This window comes from Arachis hypogaea, chromosome 14 (assembly GCF_003086295.3).
Source record: "Arachis hypogaea cultivar Tifrunner chromosome 14, arahy.Tifrunner.gnm2.J5K5, whole genome shotgun sequence".
NCBI lineage: Eukaryota > Viridiplantae > Streptophyta > Magnoliopsida > Fabales > Fabaceae > Arachis > Arachis hypogaea.
The window spans coordinates 84,322,922-84,343,570 of NC_092049.1; the positions used below are offsets into that span (position 1 = coordinate 84,322,922).

At 33.9% G+C, this 20,649-nt stretch overlaps 1 protein-coding gene and 1 non-coding gene across 13 annotated transcripts; both read left to right on the forward strand.

Annotated features, from left to right (window-relative positions):
* Window positions 1–206: 206 nt before the first annotated feature.
* On the forward strand, window positions 207–2,881 carry LOC112740429 (probable cinnamyl alcohol dehydrogenase 1). Of its 12 annotated transcripts, none has more exons than XR_003171151.3 (5): window positions 207–648; window positions 777–820; window positions 924–989; window positions 1,100–1,225; window positions 2,571–2,881. XR_003171151.3 is itself a non-coding variant. In XM_025789142.3 (3 exons), the coding sequence occupies exons 1-3, from the start codon at window positions 1,746–1,748 to the stop codon at window positions 2,668–2,670; spliced, it is 348 nt and encodes a 115-aa protein (XP_025644927.1). In that variant the 5' UTR covers window positions 1,232–1,745; the 3' UTR covers window positions 2,671–2,881. The 12 variants fall into 12 exon arrangements, 1 of the variants encoding a protein (XP_025644927.1); XR_003171152.3 differs by having other exon boundaries at window positions 1,100–1,136; XR_003171154.3 differs by having other exon boundaries at window positions 1,103–1,225.
* A 16,368-nt stretch (window positions 2,882–19,249) lies between these two features.
* On the forward strand, window positions 19,250–19,353 carry LOC112745814 (small nucleolar RNA R71). The gene has a single exon (XR_003173724.1). It is a non-coding gene; the product is annotated as a small nucleolar RNA R71 (small nucleolar RNA).
* The last annotated feature ends 1,296 nt before the right edge of the window (window positions 19,354–20,649 follow it).

Sequence of the window (20,649 nt, forward strand, 5' to 3'; positions counted from 1 at the left end):
AAAATAAGAGAAGTAATGTCTTTGGGATTCTTGTTCACAAAATCGGTCACTATTTTTTAACTTAGCGACCGATTTTGCAACCGATAGAGAGATAGAGTAAAAAAATTGTTTGGTCGCTAATTCGGTCTCTAAAGCAATGGTCGCTAAATCAGTCACTAATTTAAATAAAATAATATAGTTACTAAAATACCTTTGCAAACCCTAAATTCACCCATTTTCATCTCCTCCAAAAAAGTACCGAGTTAACTGCCAGAAGCACAACACCGTCTTTTTTGTCGCATGGCTGTCTTTGTCATCTTCTGATTATAGTGCCGTCTCCTGAGGTCTCATCGCCGTCGTCTTCTGAGGTCTCGGCATCGCCGCCTTCATCTTTGAGATCTTGGCGGCGTTGGCATCGTCTAAGTTTGCAGATCGTCTCATCACCATCCAGATCTGACTTTCTCATTGTTATGCCGTTCTTTTCTTACCGTTGCCTCCTCTGGTAGTGCCACCTCCTTTGGTAATGCCACCTCCTCTATTCACTCTTTTGTTGCATATCGTTTCCTGCTGTCCAGATCTGCCTTTGCTCCTTGTCGTGTAGTTCATTTCTCACCGCCACCTCCTCTGGTAACTTCTTCTCCGGCAACAACAACAACAATTGTCTCTCCGGTAACTTCACTCTCAAACTAATTTATTTGATATTCTGAAGCCTCAAACACATTCATTGATTTGATTTGCTTATACTCCAAGATTTCTTTCTGATTTCGGATCACTTCCATTTCTTTCTTTTGTTGAAGATTCAGATTTCAGAAGCAACCACCACTACCACCAAAGTCCCATGGTACGCACCCACACGTACTTCAATTTCAATGAACCTTTGTTTTTCTTTTCAGTTATTAGCTCCTCAATTCAATTCAATTCATTCTATTTTGAATGTTTTGCAGTCCTCCACCTTGCGCCCTTACTTGATGTGCATTCGCAACACCCTTGACGCTGCTTTGTGCCTCCAGGTATGTTTTTGCTTTTTCACCTTTTATTTTTTAATTATTATTGTTTCTTGTTGTTGTGGAACTAAGAATTGTTGTGGTTTTTGGTTGGTTGCAAAACTTCCCTTGTCAAGAAGTTGAAAGGCATAACAAGCCTGAGGTTGAGTTCAAGTATGCTTCTCTTACATCTATATTTCACTTTCACACACTACTTCTTATTGCTGATCTTTATATTCGAATGTCAGCTTCAGAGAAACACAGTATGTATTAACCTATTTTAATCATTGATTAATTATTGTCCACATTTGTTAAAAATTATAATTGTCACTGTGTTGTTTATTATTTCTTTTATCAAAGTGTATTTTGTAATGTTAGTTTCATATTTATATTAAATGGTGAATTTTGGATATCAGAATCTGGAGGGGAAAATCACAAGAAGATAGTTGGAATAATAGTAGGAAGCACAATTGCTACAATTTTTGGAATGATAATGATATTGGCCTGTTGTTACATATATATTCAGAAAAAGAAGAAAGAAGTTAGAAGATAAATTGCATAAATGTTAAAATACATTAAATCTCTCTTATGTGATGTTACTGTTAAATGGTAATATTTATTTTACTTAATAATTTATCCTCTTTAAGTTGTTGTTTGTCATAATTTCCTTTTCTTTAAATAATAAATCATGTTATAACTTATAAGCAGATATGAGATTGAGAGCTAGTGAGATTGTTATTACATCTAATTAAGAACAAATGAGTGTAAGTAGGTTGTTATTACATGTTTCTTCTGAAAACATGTGCTGTCTTAGCCTTAGTTGGGGCTCCAAGTGAAATCAAATTAAGCCCAGGAAGCCTTATTGGTGGTATGTTGCTTCTGAATTATGGAAAAATAAATTTTTGTAATGATAAGCACTAATTTATATTGAAGCAATGAAACTTTGAATGTGCATTATTTGTGGTTTATAGGGATGAGAAGCATTTCTGAAAGTGCTGCAGGAGGCATAAAAGATACCCAAGAAATGATTGATTTGTGTGCTGAAAAGGAGATTTATCCAAATATAGAAGTGATTCCCATTGAATATGCTAATGAAGCTTTTGAAAGGATCATAAATAAAGATGTCAAGTATAGGTTTGTGATAGACATTGAAAATTCCATCAAGTAACAACGATAAATCAGTAAAATAAATAAAGTTCAGGATTGTTACATATTTAGTGTTGGATAGTTTCTTATTAGTAATCAATGAGTTGAGTGAGGAATTTCAAATTCTGAATGCTACAGAAGAGAACAATAGTTGCTAGATTGGAAAAGTAAACATTTATTTAATATACATTAGAATTTAGAATAGGTCTAAAACAAAAGATTACGTAATTTAGGGATTTCACATTAGAACTTAGAATATAATTGGTATGAACCAATTCTTTTTAAAGCTGAAACTATTTTTTTTTTGTGAGTAGAGCTTAAACTATTATGTTAAGTCGCTTGTAATAGTTTGGAACATTTGTGCATTTGATATAGTTTGTAATATTTTCATGTATTTAGTGAACATTATTTTTTAATGTTCTTATGATGTATTTCATTTGATCTTAATATATTGTTTTGCAGTAAAAGCGGTTGTCATCATTACTATGTGGGAATCCTACGATCATGGAAAGACGTGGTGTCCTTGAAAGAGACTCGAGTTATAACAGAGTGCACAAGCTGAGATAAATGTAATTGCTTGGTCTAAGTAGATATTGAATAGAATATAGTTATGTTGTTCCTGAATTATTTTTACTATGTTTTAGTCTAAATTGTGGATCATAAATTTGATGCATTTAGGAATTTTTAATATTTTAAATTCTATATTTCTATGTAGATATTGTGAATGGTTTTGTTATTTATTTGAAAAAATGATCTATGTTTGATTCTTTTTATATTTTGTGCAAATATAATTATTATGAAAATTAAGTTTTGGATCAGGAACAGTGACCAATTCAGATTTTTAGTTTCAGAATTAGTGATCAATTTAGCGACTTTTCAAATCAGGCATGGACGACTAGTTTAGCGACCGATTTCATCGGCGACCGATGTAGCAACCAAGAAGTTGGTCACTATTTAGCGAGTGATTTATTCAACGATTGATTTAATGGCAGAAAATTTGGTGAAGGTTTGATGGACTTGTTTAAAAATCGGTTGCTAAAATCTGTCGCTAGCCGTTAGCAACCGAAGTTGGTTGCTATTTTTTAATTAGCGACCACCAGAATCGGTCACTAAATCGGTCGCTATTCTAGTAATTTCTTGTAGTGTATATATTTTAGTAATTTTAGTTTTATTTGAACTATTTTTTTTAACAACAGATTTAAAATTTATTTAATAAATAGTTGTTATTATATGTTTTTTAGTGGTGTAGGTTTGAAAATTTTATTAAAATATTTTGGCCTTGATTATTATTAATAATTAGTTTAGTTATTTTAGTTATGTTTGAAATATGTAATAATAAAACTGAATGTTTTTCAGTATTTTAATTATTTATTTAAAAAAACTGAATTGATATTAATTCTTAGCATATATTTTTACTAATTTTAATTTTATTTGAAAGGTTTTTAAAATAAATAAAAATAGAATTATTAGTATTTAATAATAAGACTGGATTTTTTTAGTATTCTAATCTATTCTATTATATAAAAATCAGGTTTTTGCACTTAATGATAAAGTTGACGTAGCATGCTTCTAAAAGTATTTCCTGATTTATTTCTTTTAACTCATTAAATATAATTCATTATGATAGATAAATTATATCAACTAATTGATTTGATTAGATAGTTAAGTATCACACAATTTAATATTATGTATATCAATTAGATCAATTAGTATTATTCAACATATCTGAATATTTATTATAGGATATTACGTCTTTATTATTTCGATTCTCTTAGCATCTATAAATACCCTTCTATATTGTATCATTCTACACAACTTGAATACATACAAATTTTTTCTCTACTACTCTCTCTTACCATTTCTAATAATAATAAATACAATTTAATTTAGTTAGATGTTCATTATTTTATAGTCTTCTATATATATAAACATGACAAAATAAAATTGTAAAAATAATCTTTTTATCACTTTGATATTTTAATTCTTTTTTTCTCTTTACGTGTAATTTTGTTTTGCGTTAACTTTGTTTATTTAATGATTGAATATACTCGTGTTAATTCTATCATATAATAGTTTGTTTTTCTCCGATGTATTTTGATTATATAGTTATTACAATTGATCTTGCTATTTTCGTTTTCTTGAATTGTTCTTTATTTTTTTATGACTTGATAATTTAAATAAAAAAAATCAAAGAAAGAAAAAAACGATAGCCAAAGGCGGAGGTTAGAAGCCTAAAACAGCAATATCATTACTTAGCATTATTATTATCAATATGAACTTTATGATTTTTTTTTCTAATATTCTTTAATATGAGCTTCATTTCTTTTTCTTTATTATTATTAATACTTTTATTATTTTCTTCTCTAATTATAAATTTCCTTATAATACTTCTTTGATAGAATATTTTTTTGGTCTAATAGATTTTTTCCTATTTTTTGTCAAAAATAATTTATATTAGGAGAAATAAAGAAGATACAAATTAAATTTTAAAATTCAAATTTAAATAAGATGTGCAAAAGGTAACTATTGAATTTATTTGGTAGATTTAAACTCTTTGTATTATCGTTATTGAAAATTTCAAATATTATTATTAAATTTTAGATATTTTTTATTTTATTATTCTTAAATTATACATTATATCGTGTATTTGAAGAGTTTCATTTTTTTTGAAATAAATGTGACATTATATAATTTTTTGGATACAAATGGATAACGAAGTTGAAGTGAGTAACAAAATTGATTATATAATAAGATACAAACTTTTATAATTTCTAGCATAATTGACAATTTTTTAGTTTCAAAATAAATCTTTACTCTATTTTTATCTTTTATTTAATTTTTTATAATTTTTTCTTGATTTTCTTAATTTATTGTGATTGTAATAATTTATCATAAATTTGTATTTTGTAGAAAAAATTATCAATCATAAAATACAGAAGATTTAAACAAAAAAATTTAAAAAATGTTGATTAATCACAAAATAAAAAATTGTGAATTGTGCTTTAGTTACGTTGTAAAATACAAATTGGGACTATTTAAAATTAGTTTTTTATCATTAATGTTAACTTAAATTATAATAAGGTAAGTAAAAATTGTATATAATAATTTAATTTAGTTATTTATACTACCAAAATTATTCTTTATTATATCCCATTTATTTTTATTCATTGTTGATCTTTAATTGTCTATTAAAAAAATTTGAATTGATTAAATTGATTTTTTAATTAGTAATATAATTATTGTGACATTTAGTTTGCTCAGTAATATTTTTTAATTTATTTAATCTGATTAATAATCTTTTTCTTATTTTATGCTAATTTAACTAATTAAAATTAATAAATTTCAGTTATTTTAATTCTTGCAACTATTTATTCTAATAATGTATTTCAATTAATGCATTAATAGAATTTTAATATTTATACATCATTAATAATAATCTCATTTTAAAGTGACATTTTATCCCATATATATATGATTATATTAGACATTTTATATTCAATTTATTTGATTACTTAATTAGAATTAATTATATTAAAAGATTAGATTAAAATTATGGTAGACTAATTATATTGTTATTAATTAATTATATTAAAAGATTAAGATATAGATGGATTATCATTATTTTATTACTTTTTATTTTTTATATTAATTCAGATATTTATGTTTTTTTATTAATTTTTATTTTCTTATTTCTATGTGTTTATTCCCATAAATCTTACTAAATTATATTAAACAAGGCATTGTATATCTTTTTTTTATTCCTCTTTTATATACACATAAAATTATTAAATTATTTCTCTTCCGTCTGATAATTTGTTTCCCTTCCATTTATATTTCTTTTTTTCAATATTTTATTGGTTCTTATTTTTTAAATTTTAGTTTAATTTATGTATTTGTTCTTATTACACCTAACATTTTTTATTTATGTGTAATATATATTCTTATATATGTTATAGAAATATGATTTTATTCCATTAACTTGTCAAATTTTTTGAAAAATTTAAAGCTAAAGCACAAAAATATATTTATAGATATTTTACTTTTTTAACTAAAAAATATAATCTTTTTGCCATATTTGTTGAAATTCTAAGTTAAATATGAATATTGATTTTTGAAATAGAATAAATATATTTTAAATTTTTTGCATCTAAAAATAATATTCTATCAATGTTAACATTATTAGATGGATAAGTAATAGTGAATATAGAATTATTTAGGATGGATAGAACTAAGTACATCTTTTTATTGAAAATACAAATTTAAAAATATTATATTCAATTCTCAATAGTCAACCTCTCATTGAACCATTATATGTTCAAAAGATTTTTGAAAAAATAAAATAATTTTAGGTATATAATTTTTTATAAAAATGTAATTAATTCATGATATTTGTTGTCGTTGATTAAAAAAGTAAAGTGAAATGACAATTTAATATTTTTATACTCTTAAAATATTATTTATTTATTTTTCTAGCATTCTTTATCATCCAATGATCATATTAGTATAATTTACTTCAATAAAATTATTTATCATCATTTGATTGAATAAAAATTCTATTTTATTTGAAAATTTTAGAATTTGTCAATCTCAAGATCATTCATACATGTTAAATCATTAAGAAATATAACTGAGAGCGTGAAAGCGTCCCTTCATTTGAGAGCATGATTGAGATCAGAGAGTTTGGCTCTTGTGGCTCTTTGATCTTCGTCAACCAAAATCTTCTATATCCCTGATATGGCTGAATCACAACTGCACTGTGGAAAAGAGCTACGGAGGCGAGTTTGATGTGTTAGAGACCAAAATTCTGAAGTCATTATTTATATTTGAGTGTGACACTCATTAAACCCTAAAACTCAAATAGTATCTATGGTTTTAATCTCATTTATCCAAATCAAAAGTAATAATGACTTATTTAATTTAATATTTATGACAATAGATAAGATCACCGTTATATAAGTCATTTAATGTGAAATTACTTAATTTGAAATTATAATTAATATATGTATTATCCATAAATATATTAAGAAATAATAATTTCCTAACAATCTTCCACTTGGGCTATACACATATATTTTTTTGAGATAATCACATCTTATAAATTTTATGCGTACGTCTAAATGTTATTTCCCTGATTACTTTAATAATCTGGTCTGTCTCATATATTAGCTATAAAATTACCGTAGCTTTTATCACAGTAATGTTGCAACGAAACCACGATGATCGCCAAACTAAAATACTCAACCACGTAGATCAAATTTGGATGTGAAAATTTAGAAATTACATGCAAAAATGATCTCATGCATGCCTATTTTCAACTGGTTCAACTTGAATAAAAATTTTATTTATTCGGTGACAGACTCAGATGAAATTATAACAGCAATGTCCGAATTCATAGTGACGGTGACTAAGTGATAAGTCTGTGGAAGAAGAGAAGAACTTAACAGACTCACAGAGAGAGGAGAAATTTACATAGAGAAAAGGGACTCAGCAGGAGAAAAGTGGCGATGGGCTCAATAGCGACGGTAACGGGATAAGCAGTGATGACGACATGAGCTGTGAAGGGGGTAGGCAGTGATGGGCTCAGCAACGACGATGATGGGAGCTATGAGGTTTTCTGTGAAGAAGTCGAGAAAAAGAAGACTATGGGTGAGGATGACTGAGTTTCTCTTGCGTGGCTATAGAGTATGGATTGAAGTTGTGAATCACTGAATTTGTAATATGAGGAAAATCCTAATACCTAGAAAAGTGTTTATATGTATATATCTGGACGCGGGGTACACTCTGAACCTGACCATGCCCTGTCCTGAGCAAAATCTGCCCCGACTCAGGTAAGTTATTACCCTCTCCAACTGGGTATGGACTGATCGGGTATCCACATATTCGGGTATCCACATATCCGGGTACTCCTGCCAAGTCTAACCACGTATTTATGCTCTATTTATTAATATTTTTTCGCTAGCCAATGGATTGCTACACACACAAAGTGAGATTCTAACTTCTAATAATTGTTTAAGCAAATGAGTGAGATGATCACATAACAAACTCAAATTAATTAAGACAAATACTAATTATTTTTAATATTTTAATATTAAAAATCTTGAGAGTTTGATTTTAGTTATAACTTTGTAAAATATTTATAATAATAATTACTATATATTTTTATTTAATTTTTTTTTAAATTTATATTTATGTATTATCTCGTACAGAGTACAGGAACCTACACTAGTTATTTATAGAAAACAGAATTAATATTGTTAATTGTTAACCTATATTCTTACTAATTTTAGTTTTATTTGGAATGTTTTTAAGAAAATAATTATTAATATTATTGTTTAGGGTATGTTTATATTAAATATTTAATAATAAAACCGAATTTGTTGTAGTAGAATTAATGTTATTAATTGTTAGCACATGTATTTATTAATTTTAGTTTTGTTTCTAAAAATAGAAAATTAGAATTAATAATATTAATGTTTTGAATTATTTTTAATAGAGTATGGTTTATTTAAAATTTTTAACAATAAAACAGTAATTTATTAGTATTTTAATTATTTATTATTAATTTACAATATATATTTTCAAATAATGATTGTAAAAGATTAATAACCAGTAAATAGGATATAATTATAATTAACAGTTCGTATGTTTTTTTATCGTAGAGTTAAAGACGAAGATAGGAAAACGTGACATCACACATGCTCACGAGTATATCTCACGTTATTTTCAACATCCTATATATAAGTAATTTTTGTGTTTACTGTAGTATTTAATAATTAATAATTCAGTTAGTAACTATAAATTATTTGGATCTGTAGTAATTTAGTATAATAATTATTGACTAGTTCTAATTATTGATTGTTAATTATTACTTTTGTTTTCAGTGTTCAAGAAATTTGCACACGAGACACTTACATCAAATAGACTCATATGATGTTAGGGTGGAAGAACAACTCAGAGAGAGCGGATTCTATCATATATCTTAGATAGGAAGGATCTTGACTCACAGTCCGAGTATAGATGCACTGGTTGAAAGGTGGCGTCCTAAGACGCACATGTTTCATCTTCCACACGGCGAGTGCACCATCACCTTGGAGGACGTCGCCATGATTTTTGGACTCTGAACTCACGGTTTTCCAGTGACTGGATCAACTAATCACATCACAAGTGGCTAGAGAATAAGTGCATGACCCAATTTGGTAGTGCTCCTGCCCGAACGACCATAGAGGAAGCAGAATCAAGCTGGCATGGTTCCACACCTTAAAGCGGCGCCAACATTTGACTGACCAAGTAAGTAGAAAAATTTTTGTGAAATGTCACATAATGTGTTTATTTGGAACGACGTTATTTAGAGACAAGTCTAGAATCACTGTGCACTGGAAGTATTTGCCCTTGCTTCATGAATTTTCTCAGATTCATAAGTTTAGTTAGGATTCAGCTTGCCTTGCACACATGTATCGATCCCTATGTCAGGCATCGAGGTATGATTGCAAGGACATGGATGGTCCTCTAACGTTGCTCAATGTGTGGGGGCCCGGACACCGATGCCGTCAATAGGACCGCTGCCGATGGATACCAACTTTCCACTTGCTCGCAGGTAAAGTTTAGCAAAGATGTGAATTTAGTAATTTTTGTTGTAGTAATTGATATTACAAATAAGTCATGATTTAATTTGATGATATTGTGTTTGATGGTTCAAATGATTTATGAATTGAGGGAACCCTTAAAGGTGGTTAACTCCACTTTTAAGGGAGGTTATATCCGAATTTTTATAAAAATATGGGTTGTTACAATATGTCAGGTGGAATGATTATCAACCAAACATCGAGGGATATAAAAATTGGACAACCACTAATGTTAGGAGAAGGTTGGACGATCTTTCTCTCGACAAGGTACGTGTTATGCCATTTACACTTTCTTATATTAAATTAAATTGATGATTATGCATTTACACCTTTGAGATTTGATATATTTTTACAGTTTATGTAGGACACATACAGTCCCAACAGGATTGCGCCACATCTTATTCCATTTGAGATCAATGATGGTGCAGATCTCTGGAGTGCAACTGTGCCTTTAATATGCTTTGAGGTTGTGGAGTGGCATCCGAATGATAAGGTCAGCAAACAGTTTGGCTTTCATTAAGACCCCCTCCGGTCGAACCTGTGAAACTCGGAGCGTCTCATAACATAGTCCTGACGGGTCTAAAAAACAAGAACTGGGTCGTAGAGCACGAAAATATATCTCACAATGGTTAAATAGTCCTGCATGTGTATTGACCGGTGCACTAGTCAACCACTATCAACCATCTGACCAGTACATGGATTGGCATATTTGTATATTCGGTGATCACCTGTGCTTCTCCGAGTATGTCAATCAAGAGTAACAATCGCAACAAGAGCAACCACATCAACAAGAACAACCACCTCAGCCACAACACCCACCTCAGCAAGAACAACCACCATGTCCACAACCGTATGCATACACACTACATCCATACCTACCACATCCACAATCATATTCATACCTACCACAATATCCAAGAGTCCTCCTAGGTGGAGGAGCATTAGCATTGTTATTCTCTACCATGTTTTGCTCAAATTCCTCTCCAACCACTTCGTCAATCTCTTCTTCAACTCGTTGATTTCTAGCTTGCTTCCTTTATCGCCAAAGAGTTTATTCAATCTCAGGATCATATTGAAGAGGTTCTTTATCCCTACTATTCTGCATAGTCAAAGACAACAAGGAAATCAAATTGAAACTCTCTTCACGTTGTAAAGAGAATTCCCAAGGGGGAATAAAACAAAAAAAAATAGTAAATAAACAAAAAGTGAAAAGGTCTAATCTAGGTAATCAATTGATTGGTAGTTTGTTAACCATGATTAATCTCCAGCAACAGTGCCAAAAACTTGATGCGAATTTTATAAACCACAAAACATCAGCAAGTTGGTACGGTATTTTACAACCACACTTACCAACCGGCAAGTGCACCGGGTCGTACCAAGTAATACCTTACGTGAGTAAGAGTCGATCCCACGAGGATTGATGGACTAAGCAACAATAGTATTTGATAGGCTTAGTTAGACAAACAAAAATTGGTGTTGAGATGCAGTATAAAAGACATTAAACAATATCAAAAATATTGAAGAAGGGCAAGTAACTAAGTTGGGAATAATATATGGAGAAGGCAGTTAAGGTTTCAGAGTTATCTATTTTCTGGATTGACTTTTCTTATTAACTATTTTAATCATGCAAGATTTAATTCTTGGCAAACTATTTGTGACTAGACCCTAATTCCTTAGACCTTCCTAGTCTCCTCTAAAATTCATCAACTGCCAATTCCTTGGTCAATTGATTCCAATTAGAGGGTGATGATCAAATTCTAGTTTATATGCCACAAGAATCCTAATTATCCAAAAATAAAGGGATTATATGTCACGTATCCCGTTAATTACAAACAATTAGAAATTCAGGATAATATGTTTTCAAGCTATTGTTCAAGTAAAGAGCTTTTCCAAGTTTTACAAGAACTCAAATAGAACATGGGTCATACTTCCGTTCCACCCAAGGTCATAAAATAAAGAACGAAAACAATTATTGAATATAAATCAAAACATGAATTAAAATAGAAAAATAATATTATCAATCCATACAATAGACAGAGCTCCTAACCTTAACAGTGGAGGATTAGTTGCTCATGGAATATGAAATGTAAATTTGTATGGAATAATGTTGTGGAATGTTCTCCGGAACCACCCTATTGGGATCCCTTTTATATCTAATCCTAATAATTAAAAAATCAAATATCTAAAATTAAAATTAAAATAATATCTTTTCCTAAAATAAGATTTGAATTTAAAATTCGAATTAATTAACAAGTCTTCAGCTGATGGGTGGGACCATTTGATTTGTCCATTCTGCAGCTTTTAATCTGTCATTTCTGGGCTAAGAACTGGGTCAAAACAGCCCAGAAATCGCCCCCAGCATTTTTCTACTTTTTCTGCACGTGGCGCATGTGACGCGTCCGCGTCGTTTACGCGTTCGCGTCATTTGTGAAGATTCTAGTTCACGCGATCGCGTCATGCACGCGATCGCGTCATTGTGATTTCCTCCATCCCGCGCGGTCGCGTGAGCCTTGCGTCCGCGTCGATATTCGCTGGTCATCTCCTTGGCTTCTTCTCTTTCTCTGCAGAAACTCCATCAAATTCCGCCAAATGCTACCTAAAATAAACAATATTGTACAAAACTCAAAATAGCATCCATAGTGGCTAAAATATAATTAATTCTTAATTAAACTCAATAAATTAGATGCAAATTCACTAGGAAAAGATAGACAAGATGCTCACGCATCACAACACCAAACTTAAACTGTTGCTTGTCCTCAAGCAACCAAAACTAATATAAGCTTAGGATGTGAATTTGCATGAGAATGAGAGTTCAATTAAGCCCATGTCTTCTCTTATAGTGGGGTTTACAACTGCAATCCTGAACAGTTTTGGCATCTCACTTTATCCTTTGAAGTTCAGAATGATTGGCATCCATAGGAACTTAGAATTCAAATAGTGTTATTGACTCTCCTAGTTCAGTATGTTGATTCTTGAACATAGCTACTTTATGAGTTTTGGCTGTGACCCTAAGCATTTTGTTTTCCAGTATTACCACCGGATACATAAATGCCACAGACACATAACTGAGTGAACCTTTTCAGATTGTGACTCAGCTTTGCTAGAGTCCCCAGTTAGAGGTGCCCAGAGCTCTTAAGCACACTCTTTTGCTTTGGATCACGACTTTAACCGCTCAGTCTCAAGCTTTTCACTTGACACCTTCATGCCACAAGCACATGGTTAGGGACAGCTTGATTTAGCCGCTTAGGCCAGGATTTTATTCCCTTGGGCCCTCCTATCCATTAATGCTCAAAGTCTTGGATCCTTTTTACCCTTTGCCTTTTAGTTTAAAGGGTTATTCGCTTTTTCTGCTTGCTTCTTTTTTTTTATTATTATTTTTTTTTCGCAAGCTTTGTGTTTTTTCACTATTTTTTCTTGCTTCAAGAATCAATTTTATGATTTTTCAGATTATCAATAACATTTCTCTTTGTCATCATTCTTTCAAGAGCCAACAATTTTAACATTCATAAACTTCACTATCAAAAAATATGCACTGTTCATGTCATGCATTCAGAATCATAGAAAATACCACCACATTTAAGTAAATAAGACTATTATTCAATATAGACCCACTTTCTCATGCAATATATCACTCCTATATTTTTTTTTAATTTAAGTTCAGTGAGTAATACATGAGACATCTTTTCAGAATTAAAGAAATAGGAAAACTAAACTAGTCCTAGGATTCTAACTAATAAAGGATCATGCAACAAACAAAGCAAAATAACAGGAAACCGGAACATAACATAGAAAAAGAGGGGAGGAATAAAAAATGAAAGGAACTCAACCACCTTAATTATCCTAGCGGTCGCTTTATTCTTCAGGTTGTGCTCCTTCGCGAAGATGATTCACCTCCCTTTTGTACTAGAAAACCTATAAGCGCAGCGTCAACACCAAACTTAAGGGTTTGCTTGTCCTCAAGCAAAGAAGAACTGAAAATAGAAAAGACAAATATTAAAATGAAAGAAAAAATAAAAGGATAACAAATAAGAGAGAAGTAGGATTGGGAGAGAGAGAGAAAGAAAACTGGGAGGCGCAAGCGACGCGGCCGCGTGGGGCACGCGGTCGCGCGCATTGATCTTATACTGATTGACACGATCGCGTCGGTCACGCGGTCGCGTGACCCAGTTTGTGCTTCTGGCGCGAGTGCAGCCTCGCGCCAGCACAACTCTCTGTTCAAATTGATATAATTGCCAAAATTGGGGTGACGCGATCGCATGGGGCATTCGATCGCGCGAGTGGGCAGTTAATGGGGTACGACACGGCCGCGTGGGGCATGCGGTCGCGTGAAGGAAATTGCGCATCCAGCGCCAGTCCAGCACCACTCTAGCACAACTTTCAGCTGTGCACCCGTTTTACGTCGAAAATCAGGGCACGCAGCCGCGTGGGTCACGCGGTCGTGTGGGAGGCCATTACGCCCATACGATGCGGACGCGTCGGCGACGCGGTCGCGTGGGACGAATTGTGCCATTGGCACGCCTCCAGCCACGCTCCAGTGTGACTCTCTGTTCGTTTTTATTTTTCTCTTCTCCCCTTGCGACGCGGACGCGTCGCTGATGCGGTCGCGTCGCGTAGCAATTTTTTTTTTTTTAGCTTGAGGTGGTCTGTTCCTGGAAGAACATAGCTGCATGATCAGAGAATTAGTAAAAACTCAATAAAAATAAAATAACTAATAAAAACTACTACGAAAAATAGCGAAGGATACGAAATTATCGGGTTGCCTCCCGACAAGCGCTTCTTTAACGTCACTAGCTTGACAATCAGCTCTGCTAGTTCAGCAGATGAGTGGACCGCTGGCGATTAATCTCACCTCCAAGATAGTGTTTCAACCTCTGGCCATTCACTGTAAATTTTCTGTCAGAATTCTCTTCCTGGATTTCCACATGACCATATGGTGAAGCTCTGGTAACCACAAACGGTCCTGACCATCGGGATTTCAGCTTCCCGGGAAAGAATTTGAGCCTTGAATTATATAGAAGCACTCTCTGTCCTGGCTCAAAGACTCTAATGGCAATCTTCTTGTCATGCAGTAGCTTGGTTCTCTCCGTATAGAGCTTGGCGTTCTCATAGGCTGAATATCTGAATTCATCAAGCTCATTCAACTGAAGCATCCGCTTAATTCTTGCAGCTTCTGAATCAAGATTCAGGTACCTAATTGCCCAATAAGCCTTGTGCTCCAGCTCCACTGGCAAGTGACAGGCTTTGCCATAGACTAACTGATACGGGGACATGCCAATTGGAGTCTTGTATGCTGTCCGGTAAGTCCAGAGAGCATCATCAAGCTTCCTAGACCAGTCCTTTCTTGAGATACTGACGGTCTTCTCCAGAATCCTCTTAAGTTCCCTGTTGAAAACTTCAACCTGTCCACTTGTCTGAGGGTGATAGGGGGTTGCCACTTTATGATGGACGCCATATCTATGCAGAAGAGAGTCCAACTGTCTGTTACAGAAGTGACCTCCTCCATCACTAATGAGTGTCCTTGGGACACCAAACCGGCTAAAGATATACCTCTGAAGAAAGCTCATTACCACCTTGGCATCATTGGTGGGCAAAGCCACATCTTCCACCCATTTGGACACATAGTCGACTGCCACTAGAATATAGTTGTTTGAATGTGAGGGTGGGAAGGGTCCCATGAAATCAATTCCCCACACATCAAACAACTCAACCTCAAGAATCCCCTGTTGTGGCATCTCATGATTGGCAGGGAGATTTGCAGCTTTTTCACATCTGCCACAGTGCTTCACAAATGCTCTTGAGTCCCTGAAGAGAGTCGGCCAATAAAATCTGCTCTGAAGGACTTTTGCAGCTGTCCTTTCACCACCAAAGTGGCCTCCATAATCAGACCCATGACAGTGCCAAAGAATCTGCTGCTTTTCCTCATCTGGGACACATCTCCTGATGATACCATCTGAGCACCTTTTAAACAGGTATGGTTCCTCCCAAATGTAATACTTGGCATCAGTTAAGAGCTTCTTTACTTGTTGCCTACTGTACTCCCTTGGGATAAAGTTCATGGCCTTATAATTTGCAATGTCTGCAAACCATGGAGCCTGCTGAATGAGGAACAGTTGCTCATCTGGAAACGTTTCAGTCACAGCTGTGGGTGGTTGTACTCCTGCTTCAGGCTCAATTCTGGAGAGATGGTCAACTACTTGATTTTCTGACCCTTTCCTGTCTTTTATCTCAATATCAAACTCCTGAAGGAGCAACACCCATCTGATTAATCTTGGTTTAGAATCCTGCTTGGTTAGAAGGTACTTCAAAGCAGCATGGTCAGTATAAACAATAACCTTAGAACCAAGTAAATAAGATCTAAACTTATCAATAGCATACACAACAACTAATAATTCCTTTTCTGTAGTTGTGTAATTTTTTTGAGCATCATTTAACACACGACTAGCATAATAAATGACATATACAAGCTTACCATGCCTTTGTCCTAAAACAGCTCCTACAGCAAAATCACTAGCATCACACATTAATTCAAATGGTAAATCCCAGTCAGGGGGAGCTATAATGGGAGCAGAGGTAAGGTTTGCCTTCAGAGTTTCAAAAGCATACAGACAATCAGAATCAAAAACAAAAGGAACATCAACAACCAACAGGTTACTCAATGGTTTAGCAATTTTAGAAAAATCCTTTATAAATCTTTTATAAAATCCTGCATGACCCAAGAAACTCCTAATTGCCTTAACATTAGTTGGTGGTGGTAATTTCTCAATTACCTCCACCTTTGCTCTGTCAACCTCAATTCCCTTACTTGAAATCCGGTGTCCAAGAACAATGCCTTCTGTAACCATAAAATGGCATTTTTCCCAATTTAAAACAAGGTTTGATTCTTGACACCGTTTCAAGACAAGAGATAAATGTTTAAGGCAGGATTCAAAAGAATTTTCAAAAACAGAAAAGTCATCCATAAATATCTCAATAAACTTTTCAACCATATCAGAAAAAATTGAAAGCATACACCTCTGAAAAGTTGCTGGAGCATTGCAGAGTCTGAATGGCATTCTCCTATAGGCAAATACTCCAAAGGGGCATGTGAATGCTGTCTTCTCTTGATCTTGAGGGTCCACTGCAATTTGATTATATCCAGAATATCCATCTAGAAAACAATAAAAAGCATGACCAGCTAACCTTTCAAGCATCTGATCAACGAAAGGGAGGGGGAAATGATCCTTCCTTGTAGCAGTGTTGAGCCTCCTGTAATCTATGCACATTCTCCATCCTGTGACTGTTCTTGTAGGAATAAGCTCATTCTTTTCATTCTTGATCACTGTCATCCCTCCTTTCTTGGGAACTACCTGCACAAGACTTACCCAAGGACTGTCAGAAATAGGGTAAATAATACCTGCTTCCCATAACTTCATTACCTCTTTTTGGACCACCTCTTTCATAGTTGGATTGAGTCTCCTTTGTGGTTGCACAACTAGTTTAGCATCATCTTCAAGACGGATCTTGTGCATACACTTGGTTGGACTAATCCCCTTCAAGTCACTAATGGTCCACCCAAGAGCTGTTTTATGACTTTTGAGCACTGAAACAAGTGCCTCTTCTTCTTCAGGCTTCAGAGAAGAGCTAATAATCACTAGGTATGAATCATTTCCACCCAAGAACACATATTTTAGAGAAGGAGGTAAAGGTTTGAGCTCAAGCTTGGGGGCTTCCTTCCCCTTTATAGGCGTGTTCATCAGCTCCTTTTGGGGTGGTGAATCATCAACTTCAACTAATTTACACTCAGAAATAGGATCCAGAACATCATCAAGTACCTCAGCTTCCAGTACTTCTTGAACAAGTGGTTCTATAACATCTATTTTCATACACCCCTCAGAATCATTGGGGTGCTTGAGGGCTTCAAAAACATTTAGGACCACCTGTTCTTCATTGACCCTCAGGGTTAATTCACCTTTTTGCACATCAATCAGAGCTCTACCTGTAGCTAAAAAGGGTCTACCAAGTATAATAGAGGGTTTTACCTCCTCTTCCATGTCTAATATAACAAAATCAACAGGAAAAATAAATGGTCCTACTTTAACAAGTAAATCTTCAACCACTCCTACAGGTAATTTAATAGAAAGATCAGCAAGTTGAAGAGAAATACGAGTAGGTTTTACCTCCTCAATTTGAAGCTTTTTCATCACTAAAAGTGGCATGGGGTTGATGCTAGCTCCAAGATTACATAAAGCTCTCTGAATGCCGACTTCTCCAATGGTGCAAGGAATGACAAAACTCCCTGGGTCTGGCATCTTCTCAGGAAGGGTGTGTTGAATAATAGCACTGCATTCCTTGGTTAACACCACGGTTTCTTGCTCCTTCCAATTCCTCTTGTGGGTCAACAATTCTTTCATAAATTTAGCATAGAGAGGCATTTGCTCCAGAGCCTCTGCAAAAGGGATGTTGATCTGCAGCTTCTTGAAGACATCTAAAAATTTAGAGAATTGCTTTTCTTTGGACGCCTTCTGAAGCCTCTGAAGATATGGCATTTTTGGCTTGTATTCAGGGGCCTTTGGCAAGGTGGGATAAGTGTCAAGAGAGTCAGGAAATGGGTTGTCTACACGTTTAGGAGGGGCGTGTGCTGCTTCTTTCTTCTTCTCCTCTGGAGCTTCCTTTTCAACTAGATCTTCATTGACCTTAGTCTCAGAACCAGCTACCTTACCACTTCTCAATTGGATAGCCTTGCAATCTTCTCTTGGGTTCACCACTGTATCACCAGGGAATATATTTGAAGACCTTTCAGGTAATTGCTTGCTCATTTGACCCATTTGTACCTCCAAGTTTCTAATGGAGGCTCTGGTTTCTTGCACAAAACTCATCATCATCTCCCATTTAGAATCTTCTTGGGATTTAGAATTTGCCTACTGAGGTGGTTGTTGTTGCTGAGACTGAAATTGGCGGTTATTATGGTTGTTCTGTTGAAAACCACCCTGAGAACTATTGTTGAAGTTTTGAGGTCTCTGAGGTTGATCTCTCCACCCAAAATTTGGGTGATTCCTCCATCCCTGATTGTATGTCTTAGAATATGGATCATTGTTGGGATTTCTAGGACCACTCCCCATGTAATTCACCTGTTCAGAAGAGGGTTGAGCATAATCTTAATCATCATTTTGCATAAAGTTACCTGTCATGTCATAGGAGATATCTTGGGGTGGATTTTAAGTGTTGATAACTGAGACTTGCATGCCACCCATTTGTTGAGTAAGTAGATTTATCTGTTGAGACATAAGCTTGTTCTGAGCAAGAAGAGCATTAACAGCTTCTACTTCCAACACGCCTCTCTTCTGAGCGGCCTCAGAGTTCACAGGATTCCTGTTAGATGTGTATAAATATTGGTTGCTTGCAACCAATTCAATCAGCTCAATAGTCTCCTCTGGTGTCTTCTTCTTGTGCAATGAACCGCCTGCAGAAGTGTCTAGGCTCATCTTTGACATCTCTCATAAGCCTTCATAAAAGATATCCAGTTGGGTCCACTTGGAGAACATGTCAGGAGGGCATTGCCTAGTCAGTAGCTTGTATCTCTCCCAAGCTTCATAAAGAGTTTCACCGTCCTTCTGCTTGAAGGTCTGAACCTCCAACCTAAGCTTAGTTAGCTTCTTTGGTGGGAAAAATTTAGTGAGAAACTCTGTAACAACCTTTTCCCAAGTATTCAAACTCTCTTTTGGTTTGGAATCTAACCATAGCTTTGCTTTATCCCTCAGAGCAAATGGGAAAAGCATGAGTTTGTACACCTCTGGATTTATTCCATTTGTCTTCACAGTATCACATATCTGCAGAAAATCAGAAATAAATTGATTTGGATCTTCATGAGGAAGTCCATGATACTGGCAGTTTTGTTGCACCAGGGTGACCAATTGTGGCTTCAACTCAAAGTTGTTTGCAGTTATAGGAGGCACCACAATGCTTTTTCCATAGAGATCCGCAGTAGGGGCAGAATAAGAGCCAAGCACTCTTCTTTGCTGATCATCCCCATTCGGATTTACCACATTGGCAATAGCATTATTATTTGCCATAGTGGATTCTGCAGCCTTGCAAAGTCTTGCTTGTTGTAGACGTCGCCTGAAAGTTCTTTCAGGTTCAGGGTCAAAGTCTAAGAGATGTTCTTTATCTCTATTTCTGCGCATACACAAGCAGAAAACAAGAAAAAATGAGACTCTCTACGTCAGAGTGCAGAGAAGTCCCTGTGAGGTAACCTGTGTAAAATAATAAAATAAAAATGCTAATTAAATAAATAAAAAAAATTCGATAACTTAAAAAAAATAAACAGAAAAATTAAAATAAAATTAATTGGGTAACACCAAACATAAGTTCAGAAATTAAAAAAAATTATTAGTGCTATTAATTTAAAACATTTTTTTTATATATAATAAACAAAAAAAAGAAAAACGAAATAGGGGAGGGGGGATGTAAATGAAAAGGAAAAGAAAGTAAATAACGTAAAATGGAAAAGCAAAAGGAAAAAAATTAACGTAAAGTGAAAAGAAAAATAACGTAAAAAAAATGTAAAATAAAAATTAATAATAAAATAAAATAAAAAATTAATATAATAAAAATTATCTAATCTAAGCAATCAAACAACAAATAGTTGTTAATCACAGTCAATCTCCGCCAACGGCGCCAAAAACTTGGTGCGGTATTTTACAACCACACTTATCAACCGGCAAGTGCACCGGGTCGTACCAAGTAATACCTTACGTGAGTAAGGGTCGATCCCACGAGGATTGATGGACTAAGCAACAATAGTGTTTGATAGGCTTAGTTAGACAAACAAAAATTGGTGTTGAGATGCAGTATAAAAGACATTAAACAATATCAAAAATATTGAAGAAGGGCAAGTAATTAAGTTGAGAATAATATATGGAGAAGGCAGTTAAGGTTTCAGA